Here is a 27,095-nt window from a genome sequence, read left to right on the forward strand (position 1 = left end):
GTCTCGGTGTCACGACGTTCGACTCAGCAGTGGGCATGAAGGAGTTAGCACAGGGCAGTGACCCACTGCTGCATCGCCTTCGTTCCTCCTCCACGGCCCTGTCCTTCGCTGAATGTCCGCTGCCGTTTTCCTTCACCTCTATTACGTGAAACAACCACTGGTGTTCCGTCCCCCTACGTACCTTTGGCTTTTCGTCGCGCCATATTTGGCAAATTTCACCACATGAGCCATCTTGGTATTCGTGGCACGCAGAAGCTGGTCACATAGTGCTTCCTTTGGCCGAGCATGAATGTCGTTGTCCGTCGCTGGGCACGAACCTGCCTTCAATTTCAGCGAGTGAACGTTCAACGGCATACCGTGACACCTGCTTCTCTGCATAGACATTGTTCGACCGCTTCCATAAGCCCGTGGAGCCTCGTACCTGCGCACATGTGTGGATCGTTTCACCAGCTGGCTTGAGGTTATACCCATTTCTTACACTACAGCAGAGGCAGTTGCCACGGCCTTCGTGGCCCGCTCGGTGTCTCAGTTCAGCTGCCCATCTTTCTTCATCACCGACCATGGCCGCAGTTTCAGACTGCGCTATTCACTGCCCTTGCCAACAATCTGGGCGTCCGCCACATTCATACGACCGCCTAGCATCATTCGGCAAATCTAATCGTAGAACGTCTTCATCGCCAGCTCAAGGGTGCTCTTACCACTTATAAGCCGAGGGAACGTTAGTCCGACCATCTTCCCCTCATCCTTCTCGGCATCCGCTCAGCACTGAAGGCTGACCTTGACTGTTCTTTTGCTGAGCTGGTCTACGGCATTCCCCTGCGACTTCCTGGGGAATTCTCTCCTTTGCCCCCTTCGCTCCTATAAGATATTTCACTTATTTCACTCTACCTCCGGGGCCTCCGGAACACATTTCGACACATCGCTCCAGTCATCCGTGCTAATCGTCACCCTCAGTTTGTGTTTGTGAGCCAGGATCTGGACTCCTGCAGTCATGTTTACGTTGGCCATGACCATATCCATCCTGCCCTCTAAAGGGCCTAAGACATACCATTTCGCGTGCTCCAGCGTGCGACGAAGACATTATTCCTAGGCATCAATGATCATTAAGATGTGTCTGTTGACAGGCTGAAACCTGCCTATATTGTCAATCCTCCAACGCTTCGGCTCTGTCTACTCTGTACTCTGCACCAAACTCATCGGCTGAATGGGCTGATCCCATGGCTTCTGCTCTACGGCGGGGAGCCCTGTAGCGCCCCAAGCGGCGCGCTTTCTTCGCAAGCAGCGGCGCGGGGCTGGACAAAGACGAAGAGGTTGGCGCTAGGCGCGAGCAGCGAAATAAAAACACAGTCCGAACCCGAATGCTGTCAGAGCTGGTTATTCCTCTTCTTAGCTGCGACATGTGTTAATCAAGGACTCCCTCTTAGTACTATTCACCACTTGCTTAGAGGGAGTATCCAGAGGTGGATTAGGAACGGTTAGGATGAAGGAATAATTAGATTACCTAAGTAATATATTTATCTGAGATTCGAAGATTATACTGCTTTGCTGAGGAGCTCAGCAAAAAATTGGCACATGATGATTACAACATAGACAGTCGAAGATGTCCCTTCGGCCTAAGAATCAATACTCAGAAGACCAAGGTAATGTACGAAAGCCTCGGAACTAACAGCAGTTCGCGGTAGGTAGGGAGGCGTCAGAAGTAGCATCGGAAAACGTTTATTTAGGGCATATTTTGTTGGCAGAGCCGGATCAAGAAAGCGAAATAACTATAGGAAGATAATTGGGGTGGAGCGCATTAGGCAAAGGCTCCCAAAAAATTAAATTTATGTCACCACTATTCCTCAACAACATAGCATATAACACCTGTATATTACCGGCGGTTACGTCAGGGGCAGTAACTTCCTTAATAACGAAGGAGTTCAAGTTAAACAGATGACCACGCCAAGAACTATGGAACGCAAATTGGTGGGTGTCACGTCAAGAGCCGACACGTGCCGAATGGGTCAGAGGACAAACGCCAGTTAATGACAGTGTATTAGAAAGGAAGATACAGAATTGTGCATTGGTCAGTCGTGTATGCGAATGTAAGGTAACCGATGATCTCTAAGTGTCAAAGAGTGGATTCCATGAGAACTAAACGTAGCAGAAGGCGGCATAAATTTCGGCCAGCGCATGAGATCAGAACGTTTGCAGAGATAAAATTAGTGCCGCTGGTACAGACTCTATTAATTGAAGGAAATATGGTCACGTGCTGGTGACAGTGGCGTTAGCAACAAATGAGGAGACTTCATTTTGGCAGGAATCGTCTCTTTATTGAGCTGGCGATAGCAACTATCGTGCTCAGCGGCAGTCGATCTACGAATACCTGTTGCACGCGTCAGTGCTTGATTTAAAGGCTGTTAGTAAAAATCTGTTAGTAAAGAAACGGCAGTATGGCCGTGTAGCCAGTAGAACAGAACTTACTTTCGGATAATTAGGTTGAACCGCGGTAAACCTCAGCAATTTGTTTATCCTTCACTCCACTTTAACTATTGCTCATGAATACAAGCAAAACGATCAGAATATTGCCGAGGTTCAACAGAAACTGAAGATGCTGATAAAGATAGAGTGATGTGCTTTATTCTAAATGTAATCACACTTAGAACTAAACGATTGAATTTTAAAATTGGCGCAAGAGGGATTTCTGTTTGCCTGTCCGACGCTGTTCTCGTGATCGGCACCGTGAAATAATTTCTCACAGCTACCTTCAATAGATGATTTTTGCGCGCAATTTTGCCCACAGTTTGACATCACAGATGAAAACATTATGAATTCATGATTACTTTAAATGGGAACACTTGGATATCCTGTGAATGCAATATCTTAGCATGGTCTTTACAGTATACTGGGTAAATCGCGGTTTTTTCTTTTTTGTTTGCATTAAAGCTTGCATAAGGATAGTGGAACCGGGCTATTGGAGCACAGAAAACATTGTTAGCGCTAAATTAACTGACTGAGAAGGAAACTTTTTTTCTTACGCTATTGTTAAAGCAGTGAAGAAGCCATTTTAAAATCAGCCAACCAACTCCTATCCCCCCCCCGCTCTTCCTCTGCCACGTTTTGCAGATATTCACCAGATGTCGCCACAATTCCCACTTACGCGGAAGCGACTTTTTCTTTTTTTTTGGTTGCCGATGCTGCAGCTGACGCGGATTTGAAATCAATTCTGATTGAACCAGGAAGTGCATCATCAAAACCGGTAATGCAAGCTATAGATGGTTGTCAACTATGTGCCAAATTTGAGAGGGAACAAGCTAGCGGTTTAATCAATACACGCATTTAGAGGTTCACATGAGCGTTGGAACACCAGTCGAGAGGTAAACAATTTGAGAGACATTTTTGTATATGTTGAAAACATTCCGTTTACTATACCAAAAGCGGAAGAGAATTTTTCAAAAGAAGTGAAAGAACAGCCTCGAACGAGTACAGCAGAACGTGAGGTTCTCTTCTTTTCTGAGAAACTCTCTCTGGCTAGTGACTATCTTCCGCTTGGCTAAACCGAGAAAAACACAAACTGAGACGCGGCTGAGCCGCCAAACGGGTGCATACGTACTGTGCCCTAAAAACGTTGGCAAAGCCCTCGAGAGAAAAAGCGGCCCTCTAGTGTAGCTGCTTGTTACGTAGGTATCTTCTTTTTTTTAGATACTTAATAACGACCCGTCTTCCCCCTTTCACTCAGCCCTCTACATTTTCAGCTGTTGCTCATAACACCAATTGAATAAATGTTATCAGAGCTGTCCTGGCTACTTAAGAAGGGTCTTCTTCATTATCTACTGTAGCAACTAACCTACATGTATCACCCTGAAGTACGAACAAGGTATATATTCAAATAAAGCGCCAACATCCCAGACACTTTCTTACCACGATGTCACTGTCGATGGACGGCTTGGCGAAACCAATATCTCTTAGCGATCGAATACAGAATCGGCGATTCTCAACCCACGCGTCTCCTTCCAGTGACATGGGATCTAAGGAATTGAAAATAACGCAGCATGCATGAAAATGACACTATAGGAGCAAGAAACTTTTATAAGAAGCGCAACAAGACGCGCAATCGTAGGGAATAAAATTGGGTTCACTTTGTAAGATATCCACAGAATTTGCTTTCTTGGAACGAAGGTTGTGACAACATTTTAGGTATATCGCTCTACACATCGCCAACACAAAAATGCGAGGTCGAAGAGCAGCAACGACAATAGACACGCTGATTTCTCGCATTGCTTCATTGTTGACAAACCGCGTTAGTCTCATCAAGTGCGCAAATTAAGTTTTTTTTTGACGAACGCCCAGATTCAAATGTTTCATTTTCTTTATATTAGTGAAACACCAGTCTTAACCCTTGTCGCTGTTCACTGAATGTGTTGCCGACCAGAGACGCGACGCACTTTCGGCCCTCGGACGAAATGCGCGCAGACCCTCTTCGGGGTCCCGCCTCGGACTCGACGGGGGGTGCTCTGCTCCGCGCTGCGAAGTAGCTGTCGGGTTACTCTGCCATTCCGACCCCGGACATCTGGTGGGAGAGGGTGTGCTGAGAGGGACCGAGTGGACCGTGCCGCCACCGAAACGGACCCTTTTCGGGCAGTGTGTGTTCTGTACGCCGTGCGAGCGAGTGTTGTAGACGAAGGAACAATAAATCTGTTCCGTTGTTTTGTTTTTGACGACTGTGTCGACTACAAATGTGTATAACGTGTCTCATAGACACAGTATCTACCCTTGCCTCTAAATAGTGGATGTTTGCTCTATAGCTGTGCTCCTTTACAAATACCGGGACATAATTATTATCAGAAGTTATAAATCGTTATAGATTCTGACAACATCCGTCATAGAATTGCCTCGCGAATATGTTACATTACAATCAGAGAACCTTTTTTAATATGTGCAATATAGCCCGAATACAAGTTGCAAAGAACACTGGACTTAGGCATACAAATGCATAATGTATCGTATGGAAGGAGAAGACATGGATGGAAAATTGTGTACATAGTTGGTTAAGTTAGTTGTAGCAGGCAACGTCAACGTCGGCTGGATACGTTATTTTGATTATGGTAGCACATATGATGCCCTGTGTATACGCAAACAATAACGCATATATTGAATTATTCGGTCCCTAGTAAACTCTTGTTTGCTAGTTTTTCAGTTTATATGTTCTAATCATTTATATGATGTATATTGTTAAGGTTAGTCTGAAGGATACGTTACCGGTAAGCTGGCGTCGTTTTAGTTTATAATAAAATGAACGAGTTTTCTTTGATAACTGTAAGTAAACCCACCGGAGTATTTCAATGATTGCGCAAACGCTATAAGTTTTTATAAGCGCGTCTGCAAGTTAAGTAAATGTTTGCTTCCAAATTTAAAGTTTCGCATTCAAAGAGGAAACAAATGTCGGGTGCGTTTACATTCAGGTAGACTACTGTCAAAATGCTAAAGCTTTATTGGTACAAACGAACAGGGAAGCTTGACTTGTGAATCATTAAACTAGTTTCTGACACACAGATCTGACTAGTCATACGCTTGCTTCAGAGCCACTAGTTTAGATTTTCTCAGAGTCAAAGTCAGGAACTGAGCATAAAGAACTTCTAAAAATCTAAAACGAATGCATGGAACCTTGCGCGTAAACTCCGGCAATTCAAGGCGCCTAAAGGGTTCGTAGCAAAACTAATATTTTATTTTGCATACACATTTTCCCGAACACTGCTGCAGGTCTTTGGTCAAGCAATGAAGAGAATTCATTTCTATGAAAAGAATAACTTACAGCCAACAGAAAGTCCGTAGAGGCGCCAAGCCTTCGAACGACATAGGAGCTCATCTCTCGCAAAGAGCTTCTCTATGGCGTCAAAGTCGTTTACAATGACCATCTCTGTAAAGCCCACTTTGATCCTGAAAGCGAAAATGAGTAAACGTCTTTCTTCTCATTTTAAATCTATTTTATTCCTCGTGAAACTGGCTGATTCGGTTTGCATTCTAGCCTTACATCGCTCCTAGAGCTCTTGAGGTATGAAGAAATGCCCGCAGGATATATTGTGCATTTCGAAAAATGCGGTTACGGTGAAAAAACAGTGATATATGTACAGAGGGCTCGGTTGAGAGCGAGAGCAACTTATATTAATATTTTAGACGTAGTGGCGAAAACTATCCTTGAACGAATTTTTACGAGCGTTATGGTTGCTGGATGGGTTTCGTCATTAATCAGATACGTCATAATGCGTGCGCTGAAGCTAGCGCATAAACGGCCCAACCGGCCCACCAGCTATGGTGAGACTTAGGACAAAGCGCGGCGAAGAAGCAGTTACCGCTCAAGAGGAAGTCACGTGATAGTGTGGCGTAGAGCTACGCACACCTGCCGAACTTCGAGCTCAGAGCGAGTTAAAAGGTTTTGTACCGTGCAGTCGTAAAGCCACAAGACTTTTTGTCCTCAACATATAGAGTTTATTAACGTTATGTAATTTGCATGGCACCACAGTGCCATGGAGATCGAGTGCGTTTAGTAGTATTGTGGGAGCACAGAAAATCTGTGCTAAAAACTCGAGCCGTGGAGTAGAGCGAGCGCGAGTGTGGGCGCGACGCCAGGCTAACGAGATCAAGGTCACGGCGACAGGATGAATGGCAATGGGAGACAAGGCGAGTCAAGACTGCACTCTAAAACACTGAGCAGCCGCAGTGTCGATAATTGGTTAAATGAATCGGATAACCACTGTTCAATGTATACCTAAAACGAGCTTAGGTGATACAAAGCAATGCGAGTTGCTATGGTGCAATAGAGACAGGAACGAGAGCCCAGTTTTGCCCGAGGGAAGGCATGCGCTATAAAAGATGTTTTAGGCTTGTGTGGAAATGTTCCCGATTGTTTGTTTTTTCTTCTTTAAGTAGACATTCCCGTCTTTGTTATTAGGAGAGGAAAAGCACGTTACCGAGGTTCACTTAACTCTACTTCGTCTTTATTTTTGTTACAGTAAAATGCGTTCTCCTAGCTGAAAGCGTTCAGCCTACCTGTATGTATGACCGTATTTCAGGGCCCATTCCAACGCCGTGGTTCCGCAGAAATGTGGCTTGTGGTACTCCATATGACCAATGAGTGGGACAGCTGGCGGAGAGGGAGGCAGCTTTGCGCCACTTGGAATTCTCCTTTTTCTCAGATGATATTGGTTAATGACATACAGCACCCCAAAAAGCACTGCTGTTAAGATCAGGCTGACCAAATCCATTTCTGGAAAAAAGAATAAGTTCTGAGGCATTCTGACGTCTTTGCATAGCTGCATATTCATACACACAGTTTTAATCAAATCTGAAGGACCCCACTAATGGTGAAGTTACAGTATCGCGAAGTGGCCTTAGTATCATAAGCCTAGGTTAGGTCGACAAAAGTCCCGACCGCAGAGTCATAATTTTTATATCTTGGCGTATCTTTTGTGACGTTCAGCAGGGGTAAATGGCATTATTTTCCTCGCGTACGTCTGTATTGCGTGTGGAACTGATTACTTCGCAAGAAATATTCAAGTTTTGCAATAGCACCTTCCTATACGATACAAAGCAGATATAGCGGGATTGTTTTCGACTTGGAGTTTAATCTATTCTGAAAAATTCGTACTAGTTTTGATGTTTTTAGCGCCAAACAAAACACGCTAGAGCAAAATAAAGTAGTATTTACATACTTTAAAAGCGAATGAATTATAAGTACAAATAGATTAGGTGATTTCGTTGATTGCGAATTCTCTGTTTCGTTGACCATATTCAGTAGCTATTGTGAGTGTTTTGTTAGCAATCGTTGTTAACATCCTGCTGAAACAACTGCCACGTGACAGTGTTTCTATTGGCCGCATGTGTTATGTTATTTTTGAAGTGCCTTTCACTAAAGTAATAAAAATCAGGGCGATGTTCTGCTGAAAGAAAAAGAAGGCTAACAGTCTACTCATTAAACTCATTGGATAATTCCATACATTTTCACTTAATGTGCCGTTCTCCGTAGCTGCTGTCATTTAGCTACTGCAGAGATCAGGATAAAACTCCTCGGCTACTTTGACTATCTTGCCCATATTCGTGATGACGCTTCTCGCCTTGTCCCTCAGCGCATACATCTGATTTTTGACTATGCCTAATTTCTTCTTCACCTATTTAAGGCTTCCCCCGTTCTTTACAGCATGCTCAATTTTATCCATGCTATACTTTTTATATCGGCCATTTGGCGCTTATTGATTACCTTTGATATCTCTGCGAATTATATCTGGTCTGTTCGATTGGAAGCTTTCATACTCTGGCATTTCTTTATCAAATCTTTCATCTCCTTAGACAGCTTATCGGTATCCTCTCTAACTGGCGCAAAGGTTTCGTTTGGTTTATGGTGTTTAACATAACAAGGCGGATCAGGATATGTGAGACGCAGTAGTGTGATGGCTTCGGAAATTCGGGGTTATTTAACGTACACTGTCATCGCACAGCACACGGGTGCCTGATGTTTCACCTCCATCGAAAGCAAGCGGCCGGGGCTAGGATACTGTCCCGCATCCTTGAGCGCCGCAGTAGAGGGCTCTAACCACTGCACCACTACGATGGTACCAAATAAACAAAGCGGCATCAAACGTATTGTTTGTTTGTTAGAATCATTTTGTCAGATATTTTGTGTGTGGTAAATATATACTTTTTGACTGGAAGTAGATGGCGTTCTGGATCCAACTACACTATGTCTGAAATACACTGCAGAACTACAATATTTTATTGCATTTAACCTAAATCTATGCAAATATAGTCGACACTCGTTCCTCCTCCTGAGACCCGGCTATGGGGATTTGTCCAATATATTGGACACTAAGTAATCAAACAGTACTCCTATGCCAAGGCATTCATCCTCATAAAACCCTGCAGTCCAATATATTGGACACCTGCTAGCGCCATCTATGCAACATAGATGAAAACACATCGTTCACATTCCCGCCAAAACTTTTCAAAATGGTGTCTTTCAGCAGGGCGGCGTTTTATGGCACCTGTCGGCTAAGTAAGTACTCTTTCCCGTATTTCTACCTACTTTCAGGGCATATCTTTGATTTTATATTAAAGGTAATACAAAAGCGAATGCGCAGAATAAGAAATTTAAAGTGTTCAAGCGCTTAATTTTATTCATGCGTCCTTTGATTTCGCTTGTCCACTGTGTTGGACGCTGGGACTCAACCCGGTCATTTTGACCGCGCTTTTGCCATGGCCTTGTTATGAATAGCAGACGAGTATTGTTGGTATTTAGCGGCTTGCGGACGAAATCGCCTGTCTTTGTTGTATGGCTGACCGGCCTCGCGTGTCTGATGAGACAGCTGACGCAATTTTATAAATTTATAATTTATAATTATAATTAAAAATTAAAATTTATGAATTATAACATTATAAATTATAAATTTAAAATTTTATAATTTGATAATATAAAACAATGTTCTTTTGTACCAAATGCCGGCTCTTCTTCTGCATCACAAAGGACAGAAAATGTTTTGAAATTGCCCGCAGAAAGTGAAGAAGCGAGCAAAAGTTTCTTTTTTTTTTGAGCAGAGGAAGGCTCGCTTTACGTTTTTTTTTTTCACCACTTTACCTTTGAAGTAATTAAAAAAATTGCACACGAGTTTGAGAGCAATACCTGCGGCATGTAAATACATGCGCGCTTGGTGAAAAAAGAACGGGTAGAATCCCAGTGTCCAATATATTGGACATCTCACTGAGCCGATACTATCAGGGCTATTGAAGAAAGGTTTATCACTTTTCACCTTCATAACCATACTGACTTATTCTGAAAGTTAAAGAAAAATCTGTGCACCCAATGCATTCCCGGTCTCAGGAGGATATAGCTCTGGACATTTTATTGCTAAAACTTACACTCTCATGAAGATATCTAATAATACCTCAAATACCTGGAAAACATGGAGGCATACTGTGCATACTTTTGAGTATAATGTCTGCTGCCGAATTATGAAAAACATACTAGTCTACTGTTCTTTTCAATCATGTTGGAATCGAAAGAAAAGCAACCACTCTCAGATGATGCAATCTGCCTGCCCAACTCATGGATGTCTTCCCAACGTTGTGCGCTATAGTTATATGCAGCTATCAGAGCGATTGGCTAATCTTAGATTTGCTACTGCATTTATGCTGCACGCAAGCTGGGTGTGAGATATTTTACTGGAGCCGGCCTCCACCAATAAAACGCACCTAGAAACATTTTGTATTGCTACTAAAATCGCCGCCTTGCACAGGAAGAACAGCAGCTGTGCGAAAACAGTCTCATTCTTCTGAGGATCAAGAATGCCAGAATCGATGCTTAGCTAGTCATCAGGCAAGTAGAGAAAACTCCGCTACATATTAGCAAAACCATTCGGTGATCGCTGCGGTACTCAAGTAGAACGGTAGTCGAGAACAACTTGAACAGTTCGGAGCGCCACAACACCCAGTGCAGCTGTTACTAAACCGGTTATCCTTGAATTCTTAATGACATTGCTCACTGACGGCTTTAGTTTCCGCTTGCCTACCATACAGCATTGCTTTCGCTTTGACGGTGCGTTATCAGTCATTTTTTTTTTGTGCTGCAGGCGCTTTTCCTCTCGCTTAGTGGCGCTGACAGCTGGACCTTCAGGCCGAAGGCAGTATAACGCCATGCTGCTGCAGGATGCCGGTTCTCAATGACTTCATATGCAGCGCTGCAAGAAGGACCTGGTTGTAGTTTCATGCGTCTCTCATTCCCGGATTTCGGGAAGTCGTAGTAGGTGTTTGAGACAAAGGTATGATATCTATGCTTGCTGCCGAAGCGGCGAAGAAAACACATTGACGGGGTTTTCTGTGTTGAACCCAATGTTTTTTTTCGTTTTAGTTCTTAAACTCGCTTAAGTTCAGAGATCTGTGGAATCTACAATGCAGAAATGCGAAAGCCTGAGCATTGCTGCTGCACACGGTTCATCACATTTTGTTCTCATTATTGTTATCAAATAAATACACCTTTATTCGCACTGTTAATGCCAACACTGTTGTTATATCTATTTGCACCGTCATTGTCGTTACTAATAATTTCCTCACTGTAGACAAGGGGAGTTCGGATGTGTGTTTCACGATTTCAGACGTGGCGCAGTTTCTTAAACCGCTCGGTTGGCGATACGAGGGTGGGGTTTCGATTCACTTTGGAGACAGGATATATTTGTTTAGTTTTAACTACTATCCTTACAGTAGACAAGAATTATGATTTGCGTTTCATGGTCCCGGGTGTGGTTTAGTTGGTTAAAGTTGTCGGCTAGATATCCAAGGGGTGGAGGTTCGATTGCCGGTAGAGGCCGGATGTTTAGTTTTCTGATAACTTTCGTTTTGGTTTCGGTTGATGTTATTTGATGACCGGCCGACAGTATGAGCCATTAAAGGCTTTCACTTTAATATCATTGTGTGACTATGGCCCTGGCGAGCAACAGTTTCAGCTGAACATGTAGCCCCATATGGGAGCTGTCACTTAAAATAGCGGATATTTAGGCCAGAGTTCTATGACCAGCTCCGGTGCCACGCCGCGCTCGGTCACGGAGGCAGCGGGTTTGAGTGTCGCCAGTCAGAGCGGCAGCGTCGGATGGCAGACGTTTAACCCTACAGAAGCGTGCTTATAACGAGACAGAGCACCTGCAGCTGTGAATCAGTGGTTAAGACGATCGACCACTGAACCCGAGTCATCGGGTTCCAATCCGACCGTGTCCATTCGGCCTCGATGTTTCTTGTATAACGTGAAAGCCCTGAAAGCGGCCATGAACAATCAGTGGCCAGTCATAGGGTTCATCATTTTCTCTTGGCTGGCGAACTTGAAATCTTTGTCGCGAAGACGTTGCAGTCGCTATACCGGGCGTAGTTTGAATTACCTGTGTGAAGCCATGATCCCACAAGACAGCTTATCCAAGAAGAGTGAAGACACAAACAAGCTTTGACAAATGTCGTGGCCGGAGGTGTTGAGCGTATGGGTGTTTCTGCATTAATAACTGCGAAGATGTACGCCTCTGGAGCCCACCAAAGGGTCTCGCTAAGCCTTCCTGGCCACTTGCCTAAGTATCTCGCCTTGCTCTTTAAAAACGCTACGTAGCTGATACACTAATACCCTCTTTACATGGCCGGCTTAACCACGGTTAGGCGTAACCGAAGTTACCGAACTTAACCACGGTTAACCGCCAATCGCGGTTAGCTGTGCTTACACAGCTCATCGCCGTTCTCGGTTACGGCCGCCCTTGCCCATAAAGTACAACCGAAGCGACGCGGTGATCTGCGCAACGAAGCAGCATTTACAAATATCTTATTTATAACGCAGTTTCCGGGGTGCTGTCTGACAAGGCGTCAACAGCGCGGTCAAGTCCCGCACGATGGCAGCACCTCATAGACCACCGTAAAAACCGCCGCGTTGGCCCTATCTTCCTCCCGTAAACCGTACGCGAACGACATGGCGGCTCGCTAGCGCCGACGTCAGAAATAAAGCGTGCTAAATTTATTGGCATCTGGAATACTGAGTTGTATATCAGGATTGAATCACTCTTGAGGACCACTGACCAGCGGCAAATTGCTGCCAAGACCGATAACCGCGACGCTATCAACTTTCTGCTCAAGCCAGCTGCCGCCGGTGCATTGCGGCTCACCGCTCTGTTTATACTAGCTCTGTGATTAATGCGTCGCCAAAGTTAATCATATCGTTATTTTACGGTGGCAGAATAGGATTCACAGTGATAAAGTTTCATGAGTACACGTGCACCATTTCGACAGCGTTGATCAGTTCGAAAGCGCCGACCGCCGCGGCTTCGAAGAGAAATAATATAGGCCTATCGACGACTAGGGGGTTACGCACCCTGCCGTCGTTCGCCGCGCTCGCATGCTTCACCGCCGCGGTAAGTGCAATGTACCTCAGCCTGCTCGCAGCATCCCGCGCTGCAAGCGTTGTGAACTTGTGCACTTTAATGATAGAGCTAACACCGCGAATGTTTGGCGTTCCGCGCTCAGCACCAAGCCGCGATACTGCAGGCAGGACGGGGCTTCAGTACGCAGACGCTCGGCTGTAGGCCGTAACCTAAGACGCCGGGCGGCACAGTAGACACCGCCTATTCAATACGGGCAAAGGAGTACACACTGTTGAAGCAGACACGCTCGTACGCTTCGCGCATTCGGCTGCCGACGAGCAGCCTCCGTCAACAGACGCCGCCATAACCTCGATTAACAACGCAAACCGAGATCGCCAAACTCGGTTTGCGATAACCACGGTTAGGGGTGTAACCATCGTTTGGTCTACCATGTAAATGGGCTAATCATGGTTTCGCGTAACCGCAGTTACGCTAACCATGGTCAACTCTGCCCATATAAAGAGGGTATAACCGTCATTCCTTTAAACCCTCTTCTCAGACCGTAACGCTTGAAGACAGCAGAAGAATTTTGCAGAAGTAATATACGGCCGACGAAGCTGAGGTACATACTAGCCGTAATTTTGTTCCTTTATTGACAACTAATATTGACAACTAATATTGCGACCAGGGACGCAAAAAAAAAAGATATTTCAAAAATAACGCTATTATATTTTTAAGTGACCAAATCAAACCAGACGAAGACAAGTCCACTTGTCTGAATGTTGGCTCGGGTTGCGAATTCAGGCCTTCCCTCAATCTTTGTTCAGCTTTATTTCATACTGTGTAGGAATCTTATATTTCTCGTTTTACCCTGGATCCTTAACTGTGACCAATACGTACAAGGCACATACGGGGGCTTAAAATGTGGGAAAGATAGCCTGAAAATAGACAACCGTGCAGAAGAGGTATTCTGGAGACCCATGTTTTATTATTGCATCTTGAAGTATTGAAGTCTTAAAGAGCCGAATTTATCCGTGTAATATACTTCATATATTGTGAGCTCATCATTCAAAATTCATCGTACTGAAACAGCAAAAATGTTTCCTCGGAGAGATTTAGATCGCTATTTTTAACATAACCTGCATACTTGCTTCCGTAGCACGCAGGTTGATGCTAACCTTGCATAATGAGATTAAGAAGTCGATAAGTTCCTGCATTAGAGCGTACTGGTAAATGTTTCCGAAATCTTTCGGCAAGGAAGGGAGCCTCGACTGAACACACTTCGGAATTATATCTTCTATCCCTCGCTATGGAATGCAGTTTAGAAACTCTCTGCACGTGGAAATCCCAACGAAATGTTGTAAAGATGGTTCTCAGTATATACTATTGTCTTAAAATGAGCTAGCAATTTCGCATTCATCAATACCACAGGTACCCAGTGAGGCCCTGTTCTCTGCCTATTTCAAGTATATACTGCAGGTAGCAGCAGTAAAAGCAAATGGTTGGTATGTGTGGAACGACAAAGGCAAAACGTAAAAAGAATTCTCAGCAGGGAAATGCAGAGCTTTTAAAAATTACGTCTGAGACGAACAACCAACGAAATGAAGCAACCGAGTATGGGTGTGTTTATAATCTCCTGGCAGGTCTTTCTGTCACAAGAAGCCGGAGAGGGGAGCTTAGAACCTCTCTTTTAAGAGAAGAGGAACGCAATGTCCTTGCCCAGAATATCAAATGTTTTCTGCTTTTAACTGTGAGAAAATATCAGAGCGGTTTATTCGCTGGTATTTCACTTTTGGTTCGATGCTGTGATGCGCTGCGCTTTCCTGCCGGTGTCGTTCACCATCATTAATGCCAGGAAGTAGCACAGCTGCGTCACAGTTGCATTTGTGGCGGATATGCTTTTGAAACTTTAAAGCGATTGACGTTGCCAGCAAACAGCAGGAAAAGGCACATTGAAATGCAAGCGTATTCGGTCTTGGCTGCCTTCGTAGCAAGATATTAACAACAAATGACTTGCGGTAGCATTCGATGAACTTATTTGATAGTGACTATCTGCACAAAAACAGCAATTGAGTGTCGAAAAAGAGGAAGAATAAATAAAACAACGAAATTATTATAATCTATTCGCAGCATATATTTAGACAACGCGTGCTTAAACCAGTGAGTATATACATAGGAAGTAGCCTTTGCACTAAGTGACACCACTCGATTATTCCCTCTATTACCGTGTATTTCGTATCAAGCAGCCGTTCGACAATGGCTACACAAACCCCGGGCGCTGGGTCCCCAGCGTCTGCGAGGTAGCTGACCACGGCAGCGGTCAGATCTGTAACGCAGCGGAGTGTGCTAGGAATTTCTGGCTCCGGACAGACCGCCATTGTAAACTGGCCCTGGCAACTTTAACACTAGAACCCTGGCTAGTGAGGCTAGTTTAGCAGTGGGGGGGGGGGGGGGGGGGCATAAAATGCGATATAATAGGACTTAAGCGAGGATACCAAATGAGGCATATACTGCCCTGAAGGGTGGGCATGCATTTTGTTATCTACGTTTGCCGGAGAGACGAGAACTAGGAGTATCCTTGTACATAAGCATATAGTGGCAACATAGACGAATTCTACATCATTATTCAGACGACGTCAGGCATCGTAATAATAAGCTTAATAAGCGGTACAAACTTATAGCAGAGAAGAGTTGTAGTGTTTGCAAAGCGCAATAACTTAAGGATCATGAATACCTTCAGCAAACTTACGAGCCCGAAGTAGACATGAAAAAGCCCTAACGGGGAGACTAAGATGAAATTTAATGTATACCATTGTTCGAACTCTGCCATTATGAAAGATTTAGAGGTAACAAGAAAGTTACGGTGCTGTGACCACACGATGGTAAGGTCCCGAGTTAGTCTAGGATTTAAGCCCGCCAATAAATAAGCGATGAGAGGGACGGTAGAAGAATTCAGGATCACGCTACACAACAGATATCTAGGTTTAAATGAGGAAGACAACCACAGTGTGTAAGTAATGAATGATACTTTCAAAGATTCATTACTGAGGACGCGGTGAAAGTAGCGGTAGGATACTTAGAGCGGATACCGATAAATTGTTTATGTAGACGAAAGATTCGATTAGCAAGCGTCAAAGTATGAAAGCTTCAAACCCAACAGAGAGGATAGAAATGACAAAGCTATCAAAAGTAATAAAAAAAGGGGCAAATATTCCGACATAAGGACTATGGAACGAAAACTGGTAGGTGTAAGGTTAAGATGTAGGATGCGCGCAAAATGGGTCAGAGAAATAACTCCAGGTAACGACATTCTAGTGAAAATCAAGAAAAAGAAATAGGCATGGGCAAGGCGTGTAGTGCGTAGAGCGGACAAGCGATGACCAATAATTGTAACAAATTGGATTGCAAGGGAAGGAAAGCGCAGCAGATGGCGACAAAAGTTTAGGTGAGCGAATGAGGTTTAGAAGTTCGCAGTGGTCAAGTGGATGCAGTTAGCACAGGACCGCTTTGATTGGAGTAATGTTGGAGAGGCGTTTGGCTGGCAGTGGGTATAGCCCGGCTGATGATTATTAATTATGATGCATTAGATTCGTTTCCGCATGAATCTAAAACGTTCCCTAGTTTAGTGCACTGGTTTTCGAAGTACACATGATTTAGAAGCAGGTGCGCTGCTCACTGCTTAATGTGCTTGTATGTAGGAGCACTTAAGGCGAGAAAGCCAGCAATGATGAGTTGTTGGTCGTACACATGTAATATATTAGGGAGGCAAAGACGTAAGAAATGCGCAAGACAAGCGCGCACTGACGACTATGAATTATTCATACAATGGGGATATTTAAATACTCTACATATGCATGATCAGCTAGAAGTATTCACACAAACTCATTGCTGCCGGCAGCAGCACATCCGTGTGCACCTATCCACCTTTATTAGCATCATCTGCTCTGTTTTATAAAAGACGGGGTGTTTGTGAACTTGTCTTCTTCACCCTTCCCCATATCTCACTAGCTTTTAAAATTTATCTTTCCTTTTTGCCTCATGCGCGAGCTAACATGACGGCTCTTCCACAGCAAGGTGTCTTTTTGCCCTTTCGGGAATAGAGAGTGACTTTGTTTGGATTTAGGATTTTACTTACATCCTTGGTATGATCTCTTAATCATAAGCCAGCCGCAATGGCGCATTAGCTAGGGTGCTCGACTGCTGTACCCGAGGATGTGGGCTCGAATCCCGGCCTCGGCGGCCGCTTTTCGATGGAGGCGAAGAGCAAGGCGCCCGTGTGCTTTGCGATGTCAGTGCACGTTAAAGGCCCTCCAGTGGTCGAAAATTCCGGCGTCCTCCAATACGGCGTCTCTCATAGCCTGAGTCGATTTGTAACTTTAAACGGCAAAAATCATAAATCATTTTAACGCTCTTTTCACACATCTGCATTTGTACCTTATGCTGCATCAGAGGAGAATATTACTCTGATAGGTGTATCACATTCCTAATTTTTTTTTTATGTTCAGCGTCTACCCTTCATATCTTTCGTTTTATACCCCGATCCCAACAATGCTGTGGGAGTGGTAAACACCATGTTATTTTCACACTTTATTGCTACTTTTTTAAGGCATGCGAAACAATATGTGCATTGGCGAATAAAAGTGGAGAGGCCGCGCACATAGAGAAATCTGCGCGCCAGCTTTTTCGGACAGTAACACGGTTACTTCTAAGATATGCATATGGCACTCTTCTAAATATGCTTTTCACCTTAGTCAAGGAATTTCCTGTGACACAGTTTTTAAACATAAAAAGCAGGGTTTTTCCACATAATATTGAACAAAGGGTGGTCGGCTGACCTTATATGTTTATTCCAAAATTTTATATCTGGTTGCTTGAAGATTGCAAAAAAGAGATCTGCAATTGCTTTTGCTGCCAAAAAGTTTTCGAGGTACAGGAAAATAATAACGACGAAAAGGTTGAGTGCCCAGTTTACCATCTTTGCAGTTTGGGCTAAATTGGGTTATGAATTACAATATGTTCTAGTCAGGTAGTTGAAAATTGTCTGACGAAATATATGCATGTTTGTATTTGTATTCACTTATTGTCGTTTTTCTGGGTAGTGTAGATGTTATCATAAAATGTCTCAAAACCAGCCCAGGGAACAAAATTTTACCTATTTTGCAGGCCAATAAATAAAAAAAAAGTTTATGGCAGAGTAGCAATATTTCCACAGTATGTTCTCAGTATAGTTATCTATCGAACAGCTAAACCTTATATTTATATGTCATTATATTACAGAGATACGACCGTGCTATTTTCAAGAAATCCCCGAGCAATGACCATTACTGAGGACCGTTAGAAAACAAACTATTTTTTATACTTTGGAACTTTTTAAACTTATTCTCCTCTACTTCTGCCTTTAAAATCATTAAAAACATATTGCGTAATTTTGTTGCGCTAGTAATTATGGCCACTTCTATTAGGTCATTGTGCAACGCAAATCGCACCGCGCGGGTTAAAAGTTTTTACGGAATCTGTGAATCGTCCCTGATTTTTAAATTTTGCATAATATTGTAAAAGGAAGAAATATATTTACAAAAGAGGATTACAGATATATTATAAATTAAGAAACAACCAAGGAACAGGGCAATGAGGGCCCCCCTGGTCGACGCACGTCTTTCTCTTCACCTTACACAAACGAGCGCACCACTCCGTCCAAATCGTTCTCCAGCCGTAACAATATTGCATCTACTCATTTTTGTCTCGACGTTGCAAATTAGCTGTGACAGACACAGGAATAAATGATTCGGAATCAGTTTTGTACGCATAGAGTTCCTGATGCCCTCTAGCATCGGGCAGCGTACAGAAGTTTTGTCAATCATCTGCACTTTAAAGCGAATTACACAAAAAGACGATAACTTTCAATGAGCAAGCAACGTATGCAAAAATATTTTGAGTGAAATGGACAAATTGTGAAGGGCATCTAACTGGCTCATTAAGCCACAATGATTCTGGACTGCATTCGTTTATTCGAATGAATCGACAGCGCAGATTACTTTCATTCCTATACACAGTTTCTTCCATTCAGTCCCGGCTATGCGTGCCGGCATAAAGTCATCTGAGAGAGGAGCGCGCATCCGGTTACCAATAGTGTTGCTTTTGAATTTTTTGGCATTCGATACCTCGCTTGGCCACTGGAGCACCACATTCAAGCTTTCCACAGATCGTATCTGGTGCAGCAGTTTCTCATGCGGCAGGGTCTGTCGCTCGTGCTGGAGAAGCGGGTGCTGAAGGCTCCACGTCAGTGCTCTCTTCTCGCTTCCTTCACCTACGTGTTATCAACGTCTGGTTAAGGTGCTAACAAAGGGTGGATAGAATAGTGAAGCTCTAGAGTACATGCGTTGAACAGCTACCCGACAGGTACTACTGCTTCGAACTGCGCTGGTTAGACGATGCGAAAACGAGTTCACACTGCGACGCCTCTTAAAACGAACGTCTGAGGTGAGCCTACCCCTGCGCTCATGGCAGCTCCGTTCACCATATCATCTCAACATTAACTTCCATAGTTCCGTCGACATTTTTTCTGTACTGTTGGGGACGTTTTAAAACCTGAAATTCAATCCTGATTGCATATACTACGCTTACTGGGCAAGGAGTCAGATATACAGCAATTGCGAATTCGTCTGTAAGGGTATCTTTGGACTAGCCGCGACTGCTAGTCCATAAATATAAGCAATATATTTTGAATTACACTAAAGCTGGTGTACAGGAAAATACGTGGACAAAGTGTCAAAAATATTAAAAATGGTCTTCATTTTTATATTCTTTAGAAATGTTGATTGTTATAAAGAAGGTAATTGCGAAAAATGTCTTTCGTGCTTCCCGAGGCTACAGCGCATCAGGAACTCTAAGAGTACAAAACTGACTTTGAACCATTTATTACTGTGTTTGTCACAACTAATTTGCTACGTCGAGACAAAAAATCACTAGATGCAATATTTTTAGGGGTGGAGAAAGATGAGGACGAAGTGGCGCGCTCGTTTGCGGAAGGTGAAGACCAAGAAGTGTGTCGACCTTCATTACCTGGCTTCTTAGCCGTCTCTCAATGTATATATCTCAATTCATCATTTGCTAAACATATTTCTCCTTGTTACAATATTATGCGAAAATAAAAAAATAATAGGATATTCACAAATGTCGTAGAATCTTCAGATCAGCGTGGTGAGGTACGCCTTGCACAAGGGCCTTATTGAAGTGGCCGTGATTACTAGCGCAAGGCAATTATGCAATATATTTTGATAATTTTTGAAAGCTGAGGTAGAGGAGAATAGATGGAAAAAGTCTAAAAATATAGAAAAATGATTTTTTTTCTAATTGTCTTCAATAATGTTCACTGTTCGCAGCTTTCTTTAATTAGCCTGATCGTATCTCTGTAACGAAATGTTATATAAATATAAACTTTAGTTGTTTGGTAGATAAATATGGTGAGAACATATTGTGGCATTAATGCTGTTCTGCCGTAAACTTGTTTTGAAATAAAGGCCGCCAAAGTAGGCAAAATTTCTTTTCCTGAGTAGATTTTGAGAACTATTACAAAAAACATAACACCACCCAGAAGAACGGCGATTCTATAAAAAAACATGCATATACTTCGACAGTTTTCAGCTACCTAAAGTGAACATATTTTGCCTTATTTATAACGAAATGTAGTCAAAACAGCTAAGAAGATAATCGCAGCGCTTCACCTCTTCGTCATTATTAATTCCCTGGTCCTCGAAAAAAATATTGCCATCCAAGCCAATTGCAGATCTCTTCCTTCCAGTCATCAGACAATAAATATATAAAGTTTTCAAATAAATGCACATGGTCTACCGACAACCTTTGTTCGATCTTAAGTGGAAACTCCGAGCAAACGTAGTGGTTGGCGTCTCTCCAAATTTGCTCAGGGATGAACGTATAGAACTGAAATAGGATTAGTAGCTGATCTGTATTTTTTGTTTTCTAAGCCTAACTGTTCCTAATCAACTTTTAAAGAGAAAGCTTCTGTAAGTTTTAGCTTCTCAAAAGGACACGTCTCAAAATACTACCTAGAATTCACCATTATTGCCTCCTATATCATATTAAAACCAAGAACGCAAACATTTTGTCTGTTTATGATGTCACGTATAATCTACGAGGTCTTTAACATCAACGAAAAATTGCAGTATTATAGACTGAGAAACGTTGCAGTTGGTTGCATTTTTATTTTGACGACATCGTTACCAGTAGTATTACCTCCTTCAGTTAGTAACCATGCACCTTTTCGTTTAGAATATTTTGACCGTACAGCGTTAAGCTCAACATAGCACAATTAGCAAGAGCAAGGAAAATGGGATGCTTACCTTGTCAGTTCTGCTTCCAAACTGTATCGGTAGAAAGCACGCCGCACATCCGAGCCAGGAAGTGAGCCCACAGGTGCGGCTGTTGGCAACTAACAATATTGTGCCTGGTGCTGCAGCCTTCAAAATGTTCGCAACTTTCCGCTTCCAACTAATGCGTTGGTTGGAAAAGATTTTGCAGAATCTGGGTCAGTGAAAGCGCCCACGTGCAGCAGTGAAGGGCAGCCAATCTCTGTTGTTTCACCGCCCTAAATTGGTTAAAAGGGTAAACGTGTTTGCGGTAAAAACTGAAGAGGTTGTGTCGGAGGGCAAGTTCTGCTGCTTTAGCGAAGTTCAAGTTTGCTTAAATCATAAAAATGCATTATATAAAAGGTAACACGTTTTTTAAATCACAAGGTTATAAAAATAATCTGGGCACCACATATTTCAAAGGTTTGCTGATACTACTAAATAGCAGAAATAGTAAGTAGGGCAAGCTAACGGGCTAATTGATCTGCCATGTTGTAGTTCAACACAGAAATTATGAAAGTCAGTCAACAGCATTACTGAACAAAAACAACAATAGTGGAAGTCTGCAAAATGGAAAGTAAAAAAGACGTACGACTGCAGTAAAGGAAACACATTTTACGGGGATGGTTTCCTATTTACAATGTAAGCGGGGAATGCATGAATGCAAGCCACAGAGTCAGGCTTGTCCTAGTATTCTTATTCTTACTTGGCGTATATCAGTCTCAGTTCAGATGCTTCCACCTCGTCCTTTTCTTCTTGATGCGCAGCGCAGCGCGGAGCTGCTTCTGGAGTGAGTCAACAAGATCTAGGATTGCAGCGTTTCAATCTTGCCGCGTGATCCAGCTACATCTTTCGCTAGCCGCTATTCATCGCTGTTACGTTAGCGATAACATAGGTTACGTCACTTTTCACACAGGCCACGGTCTTTGGTGGCGGTGGTTTGCAAACTAGAAAAACGACGTGCTTGTTCAGCAATGCAGACATGTTGGGACATGAATTGGTCGTCATTCACAAGGAATGGATGACTGTTGTGCCCAGACAGAGTAATGATGGCATCTGTTTTTGTGATGTGACGCTACATACATCAACATTATGTTGATGAGAGTTCTGCTTCTACGCTCAATGAGGCCATTTGTCTTAGCGGGTTAAGGACTACTTAGAATGCTTCCACGATATTTAAAATGCAGTGTCGAGTGCTGTGAAAGCGCAAATATTTAAACTACCAAAAATAAAGAGAAGACAATTTTACGCAGGGCAGTATGAAGTTCGTATACTGAAAACAAAGAGAACGCGAGGTATGCAATGCCGTGGTACTGCAGAAGTTAGGGCGCTCGAATACTCTGACCAAAGATGCGGGACCGAATAAAGGCGGCAGCGGTACCTTTTCGAAGGAGGAAAAAGAACGTTTCTGTGTGCTGGGCGATGTCAGTGCATGTTAAAGAACCCCAGGTGGCCGAAAATTCTGGAGCCCTGCACTACGGTGTCTCTCATAGTCTGAGTTGCATTGGGAGGTGACACCCTATAAAGCAATTTAAACCAAACCTGAATACGTGGTACAATAACGCCATACTTTAGGAACGTGAAAATAGAACTTTGAGAGCATGCAGGGTTCTGCATTGGAGAAATGCGAAAGCATGTTTGTTGGCTGCTGTTTAATAGCCACTAGTCCTCTTTTTGTGCCACTTCAGCAATTTTGTGCCTCATGACTTAGCATTTTTAAGTCTCATGACTCTGTACTTTTGAGTGTCTTGAGTCAGAAATTTTAAAAGTTAAAGCTTTTACTACTACTCTAGGCAGATTATTCGCCACGCGCCCGTGTTTGATCTTGAACGGAGAAGAAACAAAGTGGTAGCTGTTGAAAATAAAGCTTATGAGCCATCTTGGCCAGACCTAGCGCATTCCTGCATAGGCTCGGGTAAATGCTTCCATAAGGGGCGTTGTCCAGACAGCTGATCACGATCTTTCTTTCCGCCACAGTAGCTATAACGACTCAGCCGCAGTCGCCGGAACCTACCGAGCGCTTGCCTCTGCTTAGTCACGGTACAACCATCAGGTCACAACCGCAGCTGCGCTGGTTCTGTGGCGCTCCTTCTGTCTAGATAGCACTAAAGGTAGAAGTCTGGCCTAGATGGTTTCTAGTAAGTTTGTGAGACATTATCCGAGTGCACGAAAAGCCCACGGACGAAGGACCAACACCGGCGTTCGTGTTATCTCTTCTATTTTCGTCCATGTGTTCTCCGCGCGCTCGAATAATGTCTCACAATTGCCTGATAGCCTCCGCTGCCTCAGCTGCTTCTTAACCGATGCCAAAGGATAATCGCAGCAGCTCTTGACAATTTAATCTCAACCGTCATCCTGGCTGACCTAGGCGAGATGCCTCGTGAACTGTCTGCGTCTCAGAGGTTGTGAAGGTGAGAGGCCGACGGCTCCGAACAGAGACGGAGAGAGGCGGATAGATAAAAACGTGCCGCCACTGACATTTTGGTTACTTACTAAACCTTTTCCTAATTTTATGGTGTCATGATTCAGCACTTTTGAGAGTCATGACTAGACGCAAGTTATGGTCATGGCTTTCATTGACTTACGCAAGCTATGGACCCCATAATCATGCACATTGGATCCCCAATCTGACTGACTTATGCCGAGTGACTACGACTCATGCCTACTATATTGACTCACATGACTTGACTAGGCATGGCACAATATTTATATACCATTGTCATTACATGCACATTCATGACTATCTGTCTCATCTTAATGGGACGTCATATCAAACGTTACAATTCGCTTTCATATTTTGCTTCCACTTTCTGTAAACAAGTTTTCGCAAACATAGCCAATAACACTTTCGCCTTCATAAAAGTTACTATGGCATCCCAGCCTATTAAGAATTAAAGCAACTAGAAGAAACAAGAGAACATGACGCTTCAATCTAGGAGTGTGCCGGAGCTGCATTTTGTTTTTTACACTGGCACTAGTATGTAGCACTAGCCTGACGAAGGTGAAACTGTTCAGTGGGGATCTTAGTGCTAGCCAACTAAATAAACATAACGCGTCATAGTCTGCTCGTTTCTCGTACCTAAGGTGACTGCAGTGCGTTCAACCAAATCAGAGGGGCGTTGCGGGATGTTGTGTCCTGCTGGTATCTCGATTCCGCGATAAGTCATAAGCGGTAGGCAAGGCTTGAAAGGCTGTTCTTTTGACACATATGGGAAGGGCAGCTGCTAGTTGTCTAAAACTCAAACGATCGAGCGAGATAGGTTAATTTTGGGGAATTTCACATCCCAAAGCGACTCAAGCTACGAGAGACGCCTTAGTGAAGGGCTCCGGTAATCTGGACCACCTCGTGTTCTTTAAGTGGGCTGACATCGTACAGTACACTGGTGGTTTGCTTTTCGCCTCTACAGAAAACGACCGCCGCGCCGGGGCTTCAATCCCGCTTCCTTGGCCGCAGCAATTGAGCGCCTGAAGCACTGCTCCACCGTGGCTGGGCTTACCTAAGTTGAGGAAGGAATAAAATCGATGCAAAACAATTACCTCATTAACCTGCTTTTTTCTCCGTTTCTGCGAAATGACGCACCCTTATAAAGTTTTGTTTTCTGTTGACTCGCATTTTACCTCACAGACCAGGTAGGTGCAGTGCAACACCATAAAAGAAGAGCATAGGAAGCAAGGAATCAAACGCGAACTAATAATATATTTGTCAACATAAAAGAGGAGAAGTGATATTTTAAGTGCTCAAAGCCATGCAAATTCTGCGACCCGCCTTCCACCTCAACCTCGATATCACTAAACCTCATAAAATAGGACAATTCTGCCCTGATTTTATCAAGAAAGGAGCACTTCCGAAGCCGTACACGTGCTCTCATACCTCCGTGTCCGGCAAGCCTTCCCCGCGGTCTAGCCCGTGCAGAGGAGGTGGAGCTTTCGAGGATTAGAGTTGGGGTGGCCTTAACACCGGCTCAAAAGTGATTCAAAAGTGGCCTCAATTTCGAGATTGGTATCCAAACACTGGGTGCCCCGTCTGCAAGTCCAGAAATACAGACGCTGACATCCATCCCCTGCTGTGGGAATGTCCAGCTCTGAAGCCGACGCGGATTCGGCACATGGTGGAAGCCAGCCTCTCCATCCATATTCTGCAGTCATATGCTGCTGGGACGCAGGGACCACATCACCGTTCACTTCTCGACTTCATTGCATCAGCCAACATTTTTTTTTTTCATTTATCTGACCATACCCTTTTCATGCCCGAGGCAATGCACATCGCCAAAAAAAAAAAAACAAAAAAAAAACGAACAATGTGTTATTCTCTAGCGAAAGCATAATATACTGCCTTACAAGTAATGAAGTGGGTTTCAATAGACGGCTTGAGAGCGGCTAGGCAGCTCCCGCACTTTTTTAAAGCTTACTAGCCAAGAAAAGCTAGGCGAATGGCCTTAGGAAAATCTGGTGCTCTTGGACACGGTTTGATAACCGGTGGTGGCGAAAGTCTAACACCTCACTTGTCGCATACAAGGCCGATTTTCAACCCAAGAAACCTTTGCTGTGCCCCACTCCTTTGAATTCCCGTTTCGAGAGACACGGTGCATTTAGAATGGTATTTTTCGTGGTATTCTTGCTTGCAGCAGAACATTACACTTGCGGGTTGACGAAAGAATGCAGCCGTGAATTGTCCTCAGGCCGTCCTCCTCCTACCCTCAGATACTTTTGTGATATCGGTCTTTCATAGCGTTTTTAGTTTGTGCTGTTAAAACTATAAGCCTGCCTTCTTTTCAAAAGCCTATGTTATCTGTGTGCTTATGTTCAGTCAATTTTCACTCCTGTTTTATTTGCTCACCATACCTTCCAACCGTCAACAACCAACTTGCGCAACAACTCATGCTGCTGAGGTATAGTCTGAGACGAATATAATGAACTCATTATCTACCTGCTGTAGAGTGGCGCCTCGCCTCATTTGCGAAAGGGGGACAATTCATTGGCTGTCTTCTCCAAACCCAAAACGACGCATAGCCCTTCATCCTATCGTGGTGGTCTTGAACGGACAAGATATTTTGCGTCTGCAGTCTTTCTCTTTTTCTCACGACTTCTTATTTTTGCGAAGAAAAAGACGCGCTAAGGACTTAGTAAGAAGCAGCTGGGTAGGACCATTACTATTCCACTCGAAATGTGTTGACGTCACGTTGGATTATCTGACGCTATTCTTAAAAAAATAACAAGAGCAAAAAATATAATTAAAGAAATTATTTAGTAACCTATATTTTGTGACTAGCATGTAACCTACAATAACAGTTATAGAAACTCAATATGCAAAATATGCAGAAGACTAAGATAATGTTCAACAGCATCGGGAAGGAACAGCAGTTTACATTAGGTAGCGAAGTACTGGAAGTAGTAGGCGAATATGTCTACTTAGGACAGGTAGTTTCCGCAGATCCGGACCATGAAAAGTAAATAACAAGAAGAATAAGATTGGGATGGAGCGCATTTGGCAAACATTCGCAGATTATGACTAGCAGCTTACCGGTATCGCTCAAGAGGAAAGTATACAACAGTTGCATCTCACCTGTACTCACCTATGGGGCTGAAACGGAGAGGCTAACGAAGAGAGTTCTACTTAAGTTGAGGACAGCCCAGAGGGCTATGGAACGAAAAATGGTAGGGGTAACATTAAGAGATAGGAAGCGTGCAGAGTGGGTCAGAGAAATAACTCAAGTTACCGACACTCTAGTGGAAATTAAGAAGAAGAAATGGGCATGGGCAGGACATGTAGTGCGAAGAGAGGATAACCGATGGTCGCTGAGGGTAACAAACTGGATTCCAAGGGAAAGAAAGCGTAGCAGGGGGCGGCAGAAAGTTGGGTGGGCGGATGAGGTTAAGAAGT

The 27,095-nt window shown here is 43.6% G+C and overlaps 1 protein-coding gene across 1 annotated transcript in view; it reads right to left on the reverse strand.

Annotated features, from left to right (window-relative positions):
- Nucleotides 1-7,241, reverse strand: part of LOC146209234 (cytochrome P450 2D14-like) — a 33,458-nt gene extending 26,217 nt beyond the window's left edge. Inside the window, exons 1-3 of the mRNA XM_084587375.1 lie at nucleotides 7,027-7,241; nucleotides 5,792-5,916; nucleotides 3,901-4,007 (exon numbers count right to left, since the gene is read on the reverse strand). Of these exons, the coding sequence (XP_084443501.1) occupies nucleotides 3,901-4,007; nucleotides 5,792-5,916; nucleotides 7,027-7,241 (447 nt within the window). The remainder of the gene's footprint in view (nucleotides 1-3,900; nucleotides 4,008-5,791; nucleotides 5,917-7,026) is intronic.
- Nucleotides 7,242-27,095: the final 19,854 nt, after the last annotated feature.

Source organism: Amblyomma maculatum, chromosome 1 (genome assembly GCF_055883805.1).
Source record: "Amblyomma maculatum isolate TAMU_Amacu chromosome 1, ASM5588380v1, whole genome shotgun sequence".
Classification (NCBI taxonomy): Eukaryota; Metazoa; Arthropoda; class Arachnida; order Ixodida; family Ixodidae; genus Amblyomma; species Amblyomma maculatum.